At 30.2% G+C, this 15,694-nt stretch overlaps 1 protein-coding gene across 1 annotated transcript; it reads left to right on the top strand.

Moving 5' to 3' along the window:
- Nucleotides 1-2,771: 2,771 nt before the first annotated feature.
- LOC102584267 (uncharacterized) lies at nucleotides 2,772-7,375 on the top strand. The gene is made up of 3 exons (XM_006346875.2): nucleotides 2,772-2,952; nucleotides 3,100-3,172; nucleotides 7,070-7,375. The coding sequence occupies exons 1-3, from the start codon at nucleotides 2,868-2,870 to the stop codon at nucleotides 7,080-7,082; spliced, it is 171 nt and encodes a 56-aa protein (XP_006346937.1). The 5' UTR covers nucleotides 2,772-2,867; the 3' UTR covers nucleotides 7,083-7,375.
- The last annotated feature ends 8,319 nt before the right edge of the window (nucleotides 7,376-15,694 follow it).

Here is a 15,694-nt window from a genome sequence, read left to right as displayed (position 1 = left end):
ATGTTAAATATACAGACTTTTCTATAGCAATATCGAGTTCTAATGTCATGTATATTTACTAAAGAGAGTTCAATCATTTTGTGTATTTTATGTTTAAACAAGAAGCTTGAAGGAGATAATTGATCTGCAGATAGTAACGTCAAAGTAATATATATATATATATATATAGCTCTTGATGATAAACGAGAAAACGATCCCTAATGTTTGAAAGTATTGTTCAAAAATATAATCTCTCAAGTATGCATTTACCAATTTTGTTCTTTGGTATTTGTCAAAAAGATTAAACACTTTTAGTTTTCGTAAAATATTTGTCGAAGTCTATTAGGTTAGACGAAAAAATAAAAGATCCAATTATAAACATCAAGAAAGTTTTATTTAATCGTAGAATATGCAACATGGAGAATTTATACCAAACACTAAAAAAACAAAAAAATAACAGAAATTATATCTCAAAGAAATTGTACCCAATTCTAGAGAAAAAAAAAACTAAAAAAATTGTATCTTCAAATGAGAGTTCCCCTTATTTTTCTTTAAAAAAATTATACTTGGAGACTAAAGTGATAACTTTTAAAAACTTAAAAGGTCAAAATTATTAAATATATATTTAAAAAATTAGACATTGATTGTGCTTCACGTCCCTGGAGAACACATTGTTGCTTCATTGTGCCACCACCTTTTGAGTAAGAAGCTCAGTTTACTTCATATTTAAGTTCTTCAACATCCACAAATTTAATCAATTATCATATGAGTTTTTATATTAAAGTATTTGAAACTATCAATAAGCACTTGATCTTGATGTATTCAAATCATATGAGTTTTTGTATTGAAATTATTAATAAGCATTTAATATATTCGATAAAAAAAATTCTGATAAATTGTTCTTTTATTAAAATGATTAACATATTTTTGAATATTTTGCCAAAAAGTATTCATATATTAAAAATAAAAAAGGAACGACATTTACAGAATAAAGAGAAAGTTGAGATTTTCATTTTTAAAAATATATATTTTAGACTTAGGATAAATATTAAACAAAAAATAATAAAATATATAATCAAAATAAAAAATATTTATAAGTTAAAAATTATAACTGAAAAATGATCTATTTATAACTTTTAGCTGATATATTTAACTTATAAGTGCTTACCAAACACATAAATAAATTTAAAACATTTATAAATCAATTTAACCCACTTGTAAACTTATTCAAACATCTTTGTAGATAAACTGTCAACTCACTTCTACATTTGTTTCTTACATAAAAGACTAACATCGACACATTTTTATTCAATTTTTTTTTTCTTTTTTGGACACCAACGTCTTGTGTCTTGCCTCTCACCTACACAAAATATATATTTGCGAGTTGAAACCAAGTAAAAAATGTATTTGTATATTATATATTTTTATAATTTTTCACATGATATATTTAAAATAAAGATTAAAGATATTTTGATATTTTTAATACATCTTTAATTTAAGAACATAAGATTAAGTAGTCGTTTGTCAGAGTGTATTAGAAAAAATAATGCGTGTACTAGCTTTGTGTATTACTAATATCTTGTTTATTACACTTTATTTGGTATTTAGTTAGGCAAAATGGTCTGGTAGACCCTTGTACTTGTACCCGTTTGTATTGTGAATCCTTCTACTTACCTCCTCCTTCTCCAACCTCCACAAATCCAAAAACCACAAGCCGTCGCACCAGCTCCTTGCCCCTCGCCAGCCTCGTTTCCCTCTTCACTGTCTTCCTTTTTTCGTACCATCGACGACTCTTGCGAACCACCAGGGACCCCCTATGCTCTCCATCCTCTTCGGCGTACCAGAAGGCCAGAACATTCCTCGCTGCCTCCGGTGTACCATCATGCTCCTCGCCGTCTCTGGTGTACCAGACCACCTAAAGAAGATGAAAGAAAGAAAAAAAGAGGGTTGGATAAAAATGGAGATGACTGAAAAAAGTAGGTCGTTGGGTGAAGAAGAAGGGTTTCTTTTTTCTTTTTTAAGTTTATTATTTTACTCTTCTAATTTAAATATTTTTTAAATTTAAATATGATGTTCACTTGCCTTAATAGGCGTGTGATCTCACTCTCTTGCCAGCTCAACCATATTAGTGCCACATAAGCAAGGTCAATGGTCAGAGGGGTTTGAGATATTGTGTGTCATTAAGTGTAAGGGTTCAGATGACAAAGGGGTAAGTAGAAGTGTTCACAATACAAACGGGTACAATACAGGAGTCCACCAGACCATTTTGCCTATTAAGTTATTTATAACTAATATATGAAAATCCATGGTTTTTGTATTAGTAATACAAAGGTTGTTAATACATGCATTATAGCGTGCTAAAGACACAATTGCCCCCTAAAAATCGTTTTCGTATTCCTTCTGCCAAATTTATAGAGGATTTTTTTATAAATAAATATTTATTTTAAAAAAAATTCAATGCATATTATTTTTAATATATCAACCAAACACTACGTAAGAAATAATCAATATAACTAATACAAGTAGTTATGCAAAAGAATACATAAATTAGTTATGCGAAATTTTAAATTATCAACCAAACATTATGATAACTTATTTTTTATCTAATTATCAAATGTCGTATAAATTAGTATATGAATAAGTTGAGTTACCAAACGACTCCTAAAGGGGTGATGTGTAATATTCTTGTTCGAAGGGGCTAATTTGTAATTTGATCACCGGAAAACGACAAAGAAAAATTGACGACGAGACTGGAAGAGGAAAATTCTAATAGGGAGGCTGAAAGGCGTAAGCGTGTTTAAAAGGCGGCACGATCAAGCAATTTCATCATTACAGGCTATCAAATTTCTTCTTCATATTTCAAATTTTTTCTGCTTAAACGGAGAAAAATGAATTGGGTTCAACGGAAAATTTATCTCTACAATGTTACTTTTGGTTTGTACATGCTCGACTGGTGGGAACGTTGTCTCTTCAGTATCCTTTTTTTTTTGTTTCTCATGTTCATCAATTTTGTTAGATCTGATAAAGTTCTTTCTAGTTTATTGATTTTCAATTCATTTTGCTGATCTATGATTTAGTTATCAGATTTTGGTTGGATCTGGAGTTCTTAACATTTTTTAGATATTTTGGTGCTTGTGTTGCTATGGTTTATGTGTTACAACGGGTTTCGATTTGCTTCTGAGCTCTTCAATAGGTATGTGTTTCGTTTTCTCTTGGAGAAAAGTTTAGTTTTGTCCGTATTACTTGCAATTAGTTGAATTTTTCAGCAACTATCACAAATTCATGTATGTTTTGTTCATAAATGTGATGGTGGAGATTGGATGTAGGAAAGGAGTGGCAACTGGGATTAGTAAATCAATAAAGAAAACTGATTATCGCTTTGAAGTTTAATTCTTCATTTTGAAAAATAGATTATAGTGAACTTGCATAGTGATATACATGTATGCCATTTTGTAGTCTATATGGTCGAATCTCAATGAATGTAGGGGAAGGATTGTAAAAAGATGCATTCTTATTTGATACCTTAGAGAATTCATTGGATTGTAAAAAGATGCATTTTTTCTGTTCTGATCACCTAACTATGAATCTTACGAGGTAACACCAGGTTCTAGTAGTGATTTTGGTTCAAAGCAGATGGGATAATTGTTCTCACGAAAGTTGTGACTCCCAGCAGCTTACCATCCCCGACAGCAGAAATGAGAAAGTAAAAACCTTTAAAGAAGCATTGAATGCACCCAAGGGTGTGGCGTAGTGGTCAAGAAAGTGAGAGGAGAATTATACGGTCTTAGGTTCAAATCCTAAGTGAAATGCAACTTAATATACATGGATTAGTCAAAATGAATTTAGCTGGAAAAAATAGTCAAGCCAGAGTAGCAAAATCATGACATCTGAATGAACAAATTTCATGAACACTCCATTTGGCAACCTGTTGTTCTTCAAATTTATGCCAATTCTCCATTGACCACCATTGTCTATAAAGCTACACCAAGTTCTGATATTTCTCTTGTTTCCTGATTTATTTGATCTGATTTAAGATAGATTCAAGTTATTTTGTAGTAATTTTTATTAGTAGTACCTTGTTAATAGATGCGATTATTTTGGTAGTAACCTGTCATAAGGGGCCTAACTTTCTTCTTAGATGAAGTAAGTTGTTGCATTACTGGCATCAAGAAGATGCAATGGTTGCAAAAGAAGTATTGTTAGCTCCAATACATTTGTATATGCTAGGACATGGAACTAACAAAACAAACAAGAAGGGACAGTGTCTGGACAAAAAAAGTGAGACTATGCTAAAATGCAATGAAACTGTTAGCTCCAAATACCAAAAAAAAAAACTAATCTATGTGCAGTGAGCAAAAAAAGTCCAGAAACTATTCAGGGAAATTACAGGGGAAAGTTTACTTTAACTAAAGAGAAGTAGGACAGATTTAGCCTTGAGAGAGTGATTTGGAGTTGATACACCATTAAAACATCTTTGATTCCTTTCTATCTATGCTATCCAAAAAAATGCTGGCTGGTATCATAGTCCAGACTTTCCTGATGGCTTTATCAACTTTCCATGAGCTCCAACATTCACCTGCTTACTTCAGATTTTGTGGCATGCCCCATTTAAATCCACAAATAGAAGAAAACATATTTCAAATGTCATTTGCAACTGTACAATGGAGCAGTAAGTGATTGACTCTACTGATTTTTGGGCATGTAGCATCTAGTTGTAATTTGAAATTTTCCTATGACGAGGTTGTCTTGGGTCTAGCATGCTCCATGTTAGTCCTAGCCAGTTGTAGCACATTATCTTCATTGGTAACTTTGTCCTCCAAAATCAGTTTCCAAATACCATTGTGGGAACAATAATGATTGTAACCTTTTTTAGCTGTGACTATTCCTTCTTTTCTATGACCCCATTTCAGACTATCTGGATTCTGATGCATCACTAATCACTGAGTTGTCCAACTTTGTTAGGAGACCTAGGAGATCTTCTCCGTCATTGACATTCCTTCTATATATAATGTTCCAGCTTTCCCATTGCTAATGAGAAATGGATGAGTTAGTATCACTGCAAAGATGGAATAGTCGGATGCTTTCATTAGAACAGAGTTGCTTAGCCACTTATCTTTACAGAAACTAATATTAGAATTTCCAACTGAGAAAAATTATTCTGTGAAAATTCCTCCCATAGCTTGCTAATAGTTTTCCGTAGACATATCCCTGGAGGTGTTCTTGAAACTTTGGTGCACCAATGATTGTAGGTTCCATGCTTTGCTTTAACCACTTTCTTCCAGAAACATCCTGGCCATACCTCCATAGCCATGTCATTGTCATGCATTTGTCATGAATGGCAAGGTCTCTTATTACCAGACCTCGTGAGATATTGGTTGAGTGACTTTGGTCCATTTCACCAAAGTGGACTTTATGAGAACTATTATTACCTACCCCGAGAAAATTCCTCCTAATCTTGTCCAGTTGCTTGAGAACCTTACCTGGCATAGGAATAGAGACATGTAGTTAGTGGGGATGCTTTCCACAGAACACTATTGACTAGTGTAAGGGGATGTTTTCCACAGAACACTGTTGACTAGTGTAAGTCTACCTTCCACAGAGATGCTGCATTTGCCACGGTGCAAGCCTTTTCTCCAAGTTTCATACTCTATCCATATTCCAATAGCTCTGAATTTAGCAATGTAAGCCCCAACTAGGTAGTTGGCAAAATACAAGTACTGAAGTACAAAAGATCTACCATTTCAGTCAAATTTGGCACTGAACTAAGCAGATACATCACACTCTTCAACAATGTAAGGTGAAGATCTGATGAAGCTTCAAATATTAAGAGCGTGAGATCAAGTTTTAGAACTTGGGTTAAGTCTGCTTGACAAAATATCAAAGTACATCAGCCTAGAGTAAGTGAGAGGCAGTGATTGAGTTCCCAGAGCCCCAGCCTCAAAACCTTTTAACTAACTCATTTGAACAAATTTATCCTACATTTTTTTATGTCCCTCCATAGCCAAGATGAAGAGGAAGGGTGAGAAGGGTCCCCCTGTCTAAGACCCTTAAAAATCCTACTGGAGAACTGTTAACCTACACTGAGAACTTGACTATAGAGATGCTGAACTTGATCCATCTGACACACCTATCAGGCTATCACCAAACCTGATTTTTCTTAGCATAGAGATAAGATATGACTAATTTAGTTGATCAAAAGCTTTCTCTATAATCCAGCTTTTGAAAAATACATGCTTCCCACTTTTTAGTTTCCAATCAAGAGCTTCATTAGCAATCAAAGCTGCATCAGCAATTTACCTGCCTTAAATGAAAGCATCAGTAAGGAGCCTAACTTTCTTTAACAATATCCCTGGGGATGAGAACGCTTTGATTGTTTTTGGAATTCCAGTGGCAAAGTGAGAACCTTTTGATTGTTTTAAGTAAGTGGTTGAAGAAAGAAATGGAAATAAAAAGCTAAGAAGGTGTACCATAGGTGAGCCTGGAAATATGGTTGAAGAAATATAACTGAAAGCTGAAGCAACCTCATTGTTAGTCTGGTGAGCGAAATAAAGTTTGACTGTCAGTGATCACTAGTTTGAAAAATAACATTGGTTTTTTAGTCTTGTTTGCCTGAACCCGTAACCCATGTTATTGAAGATGAATCTTAATTTGCTTCAAATTGTTAGCCCATAAAAAGGAATTTGGAAATAATACTGAAACTACTACATAATACATATGGTTTGGTTGTGATAGTCATAGTACTCTGTTATAGGTTAATCTGAATTACTGCACTGTGTTCATTACTATTAGTCTGTTGTAGGCTATTTCTCTTGCTGTCTGATCAAATGAGTTGAGAAACGTCTTTTTTAATATTGAAGTATATTTTTCTTACGATCAAATGATCTTATGCGCAAAACGCAGACCCTCTTTCACTTTCCTGTCTATGCCTTGTACTTCTGTAATTTATTGGGAATACTAATGTGTGACTTTGTTGAAACTCCATTTTATGGTTTTGTGTACCTTATTAGATCTGGAAAAATATATCCAATATTTTGCATCAGTTATGATAAGCGAGTTCCTACTTATATCATTGATAATTTTCTTGTCTCAGGCAAATGTGGTGAAAGTTCATCAGCTGTGTCGAGCGTTATTCTTCACCATAACTAAGACAGATATGTATGCCTCTTTTGGCATTTAACTTTTAAGGTTGTGAAATTGTTTGCTGTGCCATGGATATAGTTGGCTTTGTATGAATTCATCTTACTAGAAAAATACGTTCGTTTCTTATTCTTTACCGATAGATGACACTTAATGTAATAGTTCGAACAATCAATCAGAAATTCAAGTTGAAATTATTGATTGTTGTGAGGAATGCTTTGCTAATAGCTTATCAATTTGTGACGTTTTTTTTTTTTGATGTGTGTGTTGAGTTGATAGCTCTGTCAATGACGAACATAATATTGAAGAAAGCATTGTTGTTTCATTCCTAATAAATTTGGCTCACTCTAGTTGTTATTATATTTTAAAATGAGTTGTGGATTAAATTTCAGTGGCTCCCCTTATTGTGCTTGTTTTTGTTCTTTTGTCACCATTTGTAATATGCCTTGCAGTTTTGGACCTTGTGAGGAGTAGAGGGGAAAATGAATATTAGTTTATAATATATATATATATATATATATATATATATCTCTGCAGTGTACACTCGTGTTGTAGCCATCACGCTAGCAATTAAACTTTAGTGTATCTTCTTTTTGAATTATGTATTTAGTAGACAACACACATTCTTTGATAAACTTTAGCTTCATTATATTTACCAAAAAAGGCCTAAAATACCTTTAAACTATCAGATTTGCTATAAAAGTATCTTCGTTTACCTTTCGGCTTTAAAATGCCCTTCATGTCAACCTATTGGCCTTGAAATATCCTTATTTTTTACAGCTATATTTAACAAGAGAATTAAATTTCTCATTTCTTATGAGGCACAATTTCATTGGGTTATTTGTAATTAACCTAAACAAATTAAGTTTCAATCCAAACCCGGATCCATTTAATAACCCGATACCGCCCCACATTCAATCCCATTAAACTAAGGAAAAAAATTGACAATTATCTTAAACTTTCAATCAATGTCATGCAAGTCCTATCTTTTGTAATATGGTTCGAACTTTCAAATTGCAAAAGATAGAACTTGCCTAACATTGATTGAAAGTTTCGAATAATTTTGTCAATTTGAGGCCCTAACAAAGTAAAGTAGCTATACTGTCCATGGCTCCAAGCTAGATAATGCTCAAAAAATTATCATAAGCAAGACATGACAATAAAATTACTAAAATTTTTGCTTTATATTTAAAAAATTATCAGCAATATTAAGGTTTGAGAAATTCCAAGACCTTTCATCTGACCAATTTGATACCGGACTTCATTAGCCCCACTTCCCACCATTAATATCATCCACCTTATCACAATCTTCTTACTTGACATTCTTATTTAGTAAACTTAAATAAGTAATTCTTATTTCTGTCATTCTATATTTTAGTTAGATCTTTAAATTACCGTCACTAACTTGTTAATTTAGATCTCCCAACAAGTTTTCATGATGAGACTAATTCAATTTTGTAATATAATATTTTATTAAATTTACCTATTAAATAATAAACCCACAAAATAAACATGTTTCAATTATATTATTTTTAAATATCTACTTAACATATAACTTTTCAATTTTTTTTTATGGTGAATGAGCTTACAGGGTTGAAATCCCCTGCTCTAAAGTTAGTTGGATAGACTTTAAATAAAATTTTAACGGATCAAAACATATATTTTCCTTGGTATCAAACACATCCCTACTCTATAGTCTATACCACTCATTTCAATGTGTTCCTTTTCTTCTACTCTCTACTTATAGGATAAATCATTTTATTATCTGACTAATACAGTACAAAATAGTTGATTATATGAGGGATCATTTGGACATGAATATGAAATTAGATTGATATGAAGCTGAAGTTTCACAATTTATGAAAACTATTAAAATTTTCTGAATTCTTATGCAATCTTACCAAATAAGCAAACCATAGTTTATAAATTCATAAGACGTCGCATAGATAAATCACTTATCTTTATGTTTCTTTTATAAATAAATATTTGTAATTACAAAATTTCAAATACACATAATTTTATGAAGATACACTAATCAACAATAACAATAACTAGTTATTCTTTAATATAATCTTTTCAAATGAACTGAATAATCTCTTCACACTGAGCAAAGGTTTTTTTTTTTTTACCAAAATTTAAGATTAGGGGTGTTTGTGGTTCGGTTTGGATATATTATTGATTAAAACCAAAACCAAACCAATCTGGTCAGTTTTTTAAATTTCTAAAATCAAACCAAACCAAACGAAAAAAAATTACCTTCGATTTGGTTATTGTCGGTTTGGTTAAGTTTTTCTAGTTTATTCGGTTTGAAAGTAAGAATTTTTTTGAGGACGTACGCATCTCGATAGACACAAACACCTAGTACATGAATAATCCACAGAAAAGCTATTGTCGGTTCAATTAAGCAATACTAGAGTTATCATTACACGAACGTGATTTAATTAAGAGAAAGTGTGACTATTTTATGTGAAGTAGGGTAGGTAAAGACTAAAATTGATTTTGATGGACTTGGACTTAAGATTGTTATAGTTGGACTAAAGTATTGGGCTTGAGAAAATGGTAAAGTTAAAGACTTAAGTTAATTAAAAGGAAAAACTACCTAACTAAACATACATCTCTACCATATATATTAATATTATCTCTACTTTCAAACAATTACATATATTACCACTTTTAATATTTTATACCTTATATTTTAAAATATAATATTAGATACACAAATTTCTTAAAAGTAGGATTGATTAATTATCTTTACATTTAAACACCAAAATTAATAATCCAATTATAATTAATATTTGTTCTCTCTCATCAAGTTTCCCTTGCCATGTCTCCAGAACTTGATAAAATTATTTCATTATGTATCTAGTTTAATTTTCATATGTATCTAATTGTAATTTCAACGTATCTAAACTTTATGAATTGTATTTGATTTTAGTCCGCCTTGATTATCTACTTCTATTAATGTACTTAAATCGTTAATGTGTTGTATCTCATTTTTATGTTAATGTATCTGGCGTGCATATGCCTCTCTGGTTATATTTAGTATGTTTATTAATATAGTTGATATAATTTCTTTATGTATTTGATTATTTTATGTTAAGCTTTCATTGTCTTTATATCTCAAATTATTTTTGCAGCACTAACACTTACAATTTCAAAACGAAAAGATGATGATTTGGCTAAAAAAATAACTTCACCATCACGGTTACAATTCGAAATGAAGATTAGGAATCGAGATTCAAAGAAAGAAAATCGAATTAATAGGAAGAAGAATATTTATACACTTTTTGTGTTTCTGGAAAAGAAATGAACGAATTTTTATATATGTATCTGAAGTAGCATTACATGTAGTTTCGGTTCTACCTTCAACTCCAATCGAGCAATTGATGTATCTCGCTCAAAAGATATTTCACCATTATTACTACATCCAAAATTTTGATCTTTAGTTGTTATGCATAATGGATATAACCCGCAATCGAATTTACATCTTTTAAATTCCATAAAATATCTCACTTCAAATTTCCATTATAATAATCAAATTGTCTTCCATCATACATCTGATCTCAATACTTTTATGTGTACACTCAATTCATAGTGTTATGAAATCTGACAATGTTAAAGCCATGGACAAATTCAGTGTGTTTTGATTTGGTTGATATTTTGGTGGTATGCAATATTATTTTAGCAGTAATAATACTGACTATGTGTTATTCCTTTCGAGGAGGAATTGACATAGAGTGGGAGTAGATGGGGTGCCAAGGAGCACCTCCTGGGTTGGCTTAACAAAGCATCACTCCCTGTTTGATGGCCCAGAAACGTTGTCAAGATCAGAAATCAGTGCCGGCAAAGTTGCGCGCTATTAAATTGTATTCCATCAATTCTTTATTTTTTATTCGATTTCAGAGTAGCCATGAATCCTCCGAATGTCTCAATAATACTGTGATATTGATCATTTGGAAAAAAAATCTCGAAACTTTAGGATTCTCAGAAAGGTATTGATGAAGAAGATGAAGTTTACAGTTTCAGAAATACTAAGGTTTATGTATTTTGATATTTTAGTAAAACTGGTAATAGTTGATTTGGAAGAATCCTCTATATTCATTTTTGGTTGTTAATTTCCATCATTTACTCCTTTAATTAAGGAAATAAGTTACAACATTTAATTCAAAAGTAATTAAATAGTGTATCTTGATTTTTAAATATGATGGATATATGTATCTGACGGGCCATGATACATGTATCCGAAAGCCAAAAAATGGTATATAAAGTAATATAAAAAACTAATGGGAATCCTAGTAATTAGGATCTAAAATAGTGGGATTTATGTAGTTTACTCTAATTAAAATTGAGCAATTTTCACATATAGCAAACATAAAAATCATATTTGTATGTTATAGTCTATAATTTTGCATAATTGTGTTCCATAGCAAATTTTATGTTTGCTATGGAGCTTTTGATTTGTATATTTCGCTAGATACATCCAATTTATATACAAATTGTTCAATTTTGTATAAATTCATTTATACAATTGGATAATTTGTATATAAAACGTTTCAGTTAGGCTTGTCCATTGTATATGTACATAATATAGTTGTAATTTGTATATGTATGTGTTCTTTGTATAAGTGTATATGTGAAATCTATATGCAAATCTCTCGCTCGCTTTATACAACACAAATTATACATTGTAATTTGTATAATATGTGTTTGTATAAAACGAGAAAGAGAGAAAGACAAAAGAGAACTGGGCAGGGGAAAATCTGTATTTGTATAATTATAAGTGTATTGGACGAAAATATTTGTGTTTGTATTTGTATATACACTTTTCTCTCGCTTTATACGAACACAGACGCATTTTATACATTTGTATACCGAATGGGTAATTATATACCAAACCAGATAGCAAAAAAAAAGGATGTTTGCTGCGAATTACAAATAAAATAAATTATAGCTATAACATTTAATTTGAATTAATAGTTTCCTATTTCATATAATTTTCTTATTAAAATTTAACAAAATATTTATATTTTATTTATGAATAATATATAAATAATTATAAAATTAATATATCTAATTTATCGGTTCGGTTTGATTAATATTTGCGGTTGTTTTTTAGTAAAATCAAAACCAAACCAAATAGTATTGATTTTCAAAATTTAAAACCAAAGCTAACTAAACCAAACCATATATCAATTTTTTTTAATCGGTTTGGTTTGAATCGCAGTTCAGTTTGATTTTTTAACCATAACCATGAACAACCCTATTTAAGATGATGAGTTTTTTCTTTACAAAATATAAACGCAAGGGTCAAAAAAAAAATTAAAAATAAATTGTGATTTGAAATTCGAAATCAGGCTTTTTTGAAAAATTAAGACCACTAATTTAAAATCATACTTTATATCGCATGTCCAAATATAAGTTAAGATAAATCACAATTTAGATGTTGCGCTTTTATTACTTCTACTATAACGTTTCAAAACATTAAACACAATTTTATTAATTAATGAAATCATCTTCTAAAAGTTGATTTAATATAATTAAATTATCAGTCACATAATAGTTATAAAATCAACATGCACTTGGTCCTTAGCCAAAGCTCCTGGTATGAAATGGGACACGAAAATACTTTGCAAAAAACATTATTATTTCTTAAAATGTCCTGAAAAGTTAGCGAGGATAAGAAATTTCATGAATTGAAGCAATAAATTTAGAGTATTAAGACGGGATTAAAATCTATAGATGAATATATAAAAAAATTTAAGAAAATTTGTGACAGTCTCATTGCTATACACAAATCGTTAGACGAAGATAACAATGTTATACAATTTGTCAAAGATCTTTAAAACAAATACAAGATCTTAAGGATTGTTATGTTGGCCAATGCTTTTCACATCCATACTTCACTTCAGTTTGTTAACGCACAAAGAGAGTATGATATGAGAAAAGAAAACAGCGAGAAAGATCATGTCGATCAAGCCATGACTTTTCAAGTCTATAAAATACAAAATTCGATTGGTAGGAATAGAAACAATTACTCTTTCAAAGGAAGAGGCCATGCAAGTTGCAACCCATGTAGCTCAATTTTGTTTTATAATTGTAGACAGTGAAATTTTATTGATAAATCCATATTAAATTTTGGATTAATCCATAAATTCATGATATATTGACCAAGTCAAATTATTGGTTAATAAAGTCGGATTAATATTTAAGTCAAAATATATGACTTAAATAAAGTCCAAATCACATTTGGGTCAGTCCATTAAGTTGACAAGACAAGCCCAACTCATGTTCTTCAAGCCCAAGGACCAAAATTGCTTGGACAAAAATACCCCTAAAACCCTAGCTCAAGCCTATATAAAGAGGTCTTCATAAGACCAGAAGAGAGAAGGAAGAAAAAGAAGAAGACACATAGAAATACATAGAGAATCCTTGCTCTTCAGTGGTGATCTGCAAGTCTTCCGCATACAAAGAAGTCTTCGCTCCAAGTGCTGAGCCGCAATTACAAAGAAGTCTTCGCTCCAAAAGTTGAGCCGCAAGTATTCCATCAAATCAAGAACATCATTGAAGAGAAGAATCAGGGGATTACATATCTTTTCTTAAAGATTTTATAAAGATTGTAACCTTCGCATAAATTCAAATACAAATACTGTTGTTTGCTTGCTATTTTCCTTTCCTGTTTGCTGTATTTCAGGATTGAAACTTTAGACGCTTACAATAATCTTCTTGAACCACCTAATATAAATCATCTACCATCTTCCATTTTATTAAAAATAGAAATTATTATCTCTAAAATACTCTTTGTTTGTTTAATCCTTTTTCTCCTTTTTTTCTTTTCTTTTTAGCAATAGAGTTCTTTCCATTTCAATAATAAGCATTACTTCCTCTGTCCACTTTTAATATGATGAGTTTAATTTTATTAAAAAAATAAATGGATGAAGTTAATAAAGAAAGAATAAAATTTGAATCACTTTTATAATATTAGGGATAAAATGATGATGCAGAAATATCATTGTTTTGACATAATCTTAATTTGATGTCTGATTTTTATTTTTCATAGTACCTATCAGATCCATTACATTAAGATGAATTTCCACCTCAAGTATTCGACACATATAGCTTTTGCCCGATAAATTTAAATTTAAAAATATTTGTTATTATTTGAGGAAAAGAAAATTCTTACCTTCTATTCTTTTAAAATATTTGCTCGAGAATGACATCATCTTATGTCAATAATGTGTCATAAAAAATATATTACAAACTAAGTAAAGTAGAGAAAATATATAGAGTGATCAATATATTATTCCACTTAAAATTGATGTCAAAATAAATTAATTTGCCGTCCTATTTTATAGAAGAACCGAAGTTTCTCACAAATTAATAAATTGGCATTCATATATTATACTCTCTAATCAAATGAATATCTCACGATTAGGTCTGAAATATTCATATTACATTTAATTAATAATATAAATTTATTTTAAAATTTAAATAAAATTTATATTACATTTGATCATTAACAATACAAATTTATCCTCAAATTCCAACTTGCTTACACCATAGTTAGCTAATAGTGGTCTAAAGATGTTAGTATCATTAATATAAGTTTATAGTATAAGAAAATTCAAATAATGCACAACACGTGGCAATTATACAACTACCCCAAAAGCCTTATAAATAGTCAAAAGTAACTTGACTTTTCTTAAGCATACTTTTCACTTTTATTAATTACCCTCCACCCTTTATTGTATTTTTCACTCTCAGTGACTTTCTCCTAATTTAGCAAATTGACCACTCCTATTTCTAGCCCCACTTTCATCACTTTACTGAAAGTGGTTAAGTAGCTAATCTTAAGTTAAAAGTGTTTCTAATTTTTAATACTCCCTCCGTTCCGTAAGTTAGTTTGATTTAACATGAAGTTTAAGAAAGAAATAAAGACTTTAAAATTTGTGGTGAAAAATAAATGATAAATATTTGTGTAGCGGTAAATAATTTAATTAAGGTAAAATAGACATTTTAAAGTTAAATTGTTACTTAACAAATGTGTCATTCTTTTTTGGATTGACTAGAAAGAAAAGTAAGTCATATAAACTGGTACAGAGGAAAGTAGTACTCTGTTCATTTTGATTTTCCATTGTTTTAGACATCAATTAATAAATATATTATTATTAAATAATTATATCAATCATTATTTTCTTAATGCGTGTATCAAAGACAACTTTCCTTTCATATACACATATATTGTGTTGGATTTTCTTATTAGTTTAGTCTTTGTTAGTTTTTATTCTCCAAGTTTACTAGAAAAACTAATTGAATCATGAGAATTCGATAATGTCACTAACACACCTAAAATTATGAAAATTTTCTATTTTCTAAAAATGTTTGCAATAAAGTACTTCTCATAAATTTTTCAACATATTCTATACCCTTTTATAAGGGGTAAATCATCTTATTATCTTAACTAATAAAGTATAAGATATGATTGATATTGTAAAGTAAACCACAATCTATTTATAACGCTTTCATTATTTCTATAACGTTTCAAAATAAATAATTAACACAATTTAATAAATAATTATAT

This window comes from Solanum tuberosum, unplaced genomic scaffold (assembly GCF_000226075.1).
Source record: "Solanum tuberosum cultivar DM 1-3 516 R44 unplaced genomic scaffold, SolTub_3.0 scf00085, whole genome shotgun sequence".
Taxonomy (NCBI): Eukaryota; Viridiplantae; Streptophyta; class Magnoliopsida; order Solanales; family Solanaceae; genus Solanum; species Solanum tuberosum.
The sequence above is the reverse complement of the archived record's forward strand: the minus strand, read 5'-3'. Positions and strand labels throughout refer to the sequence as shown.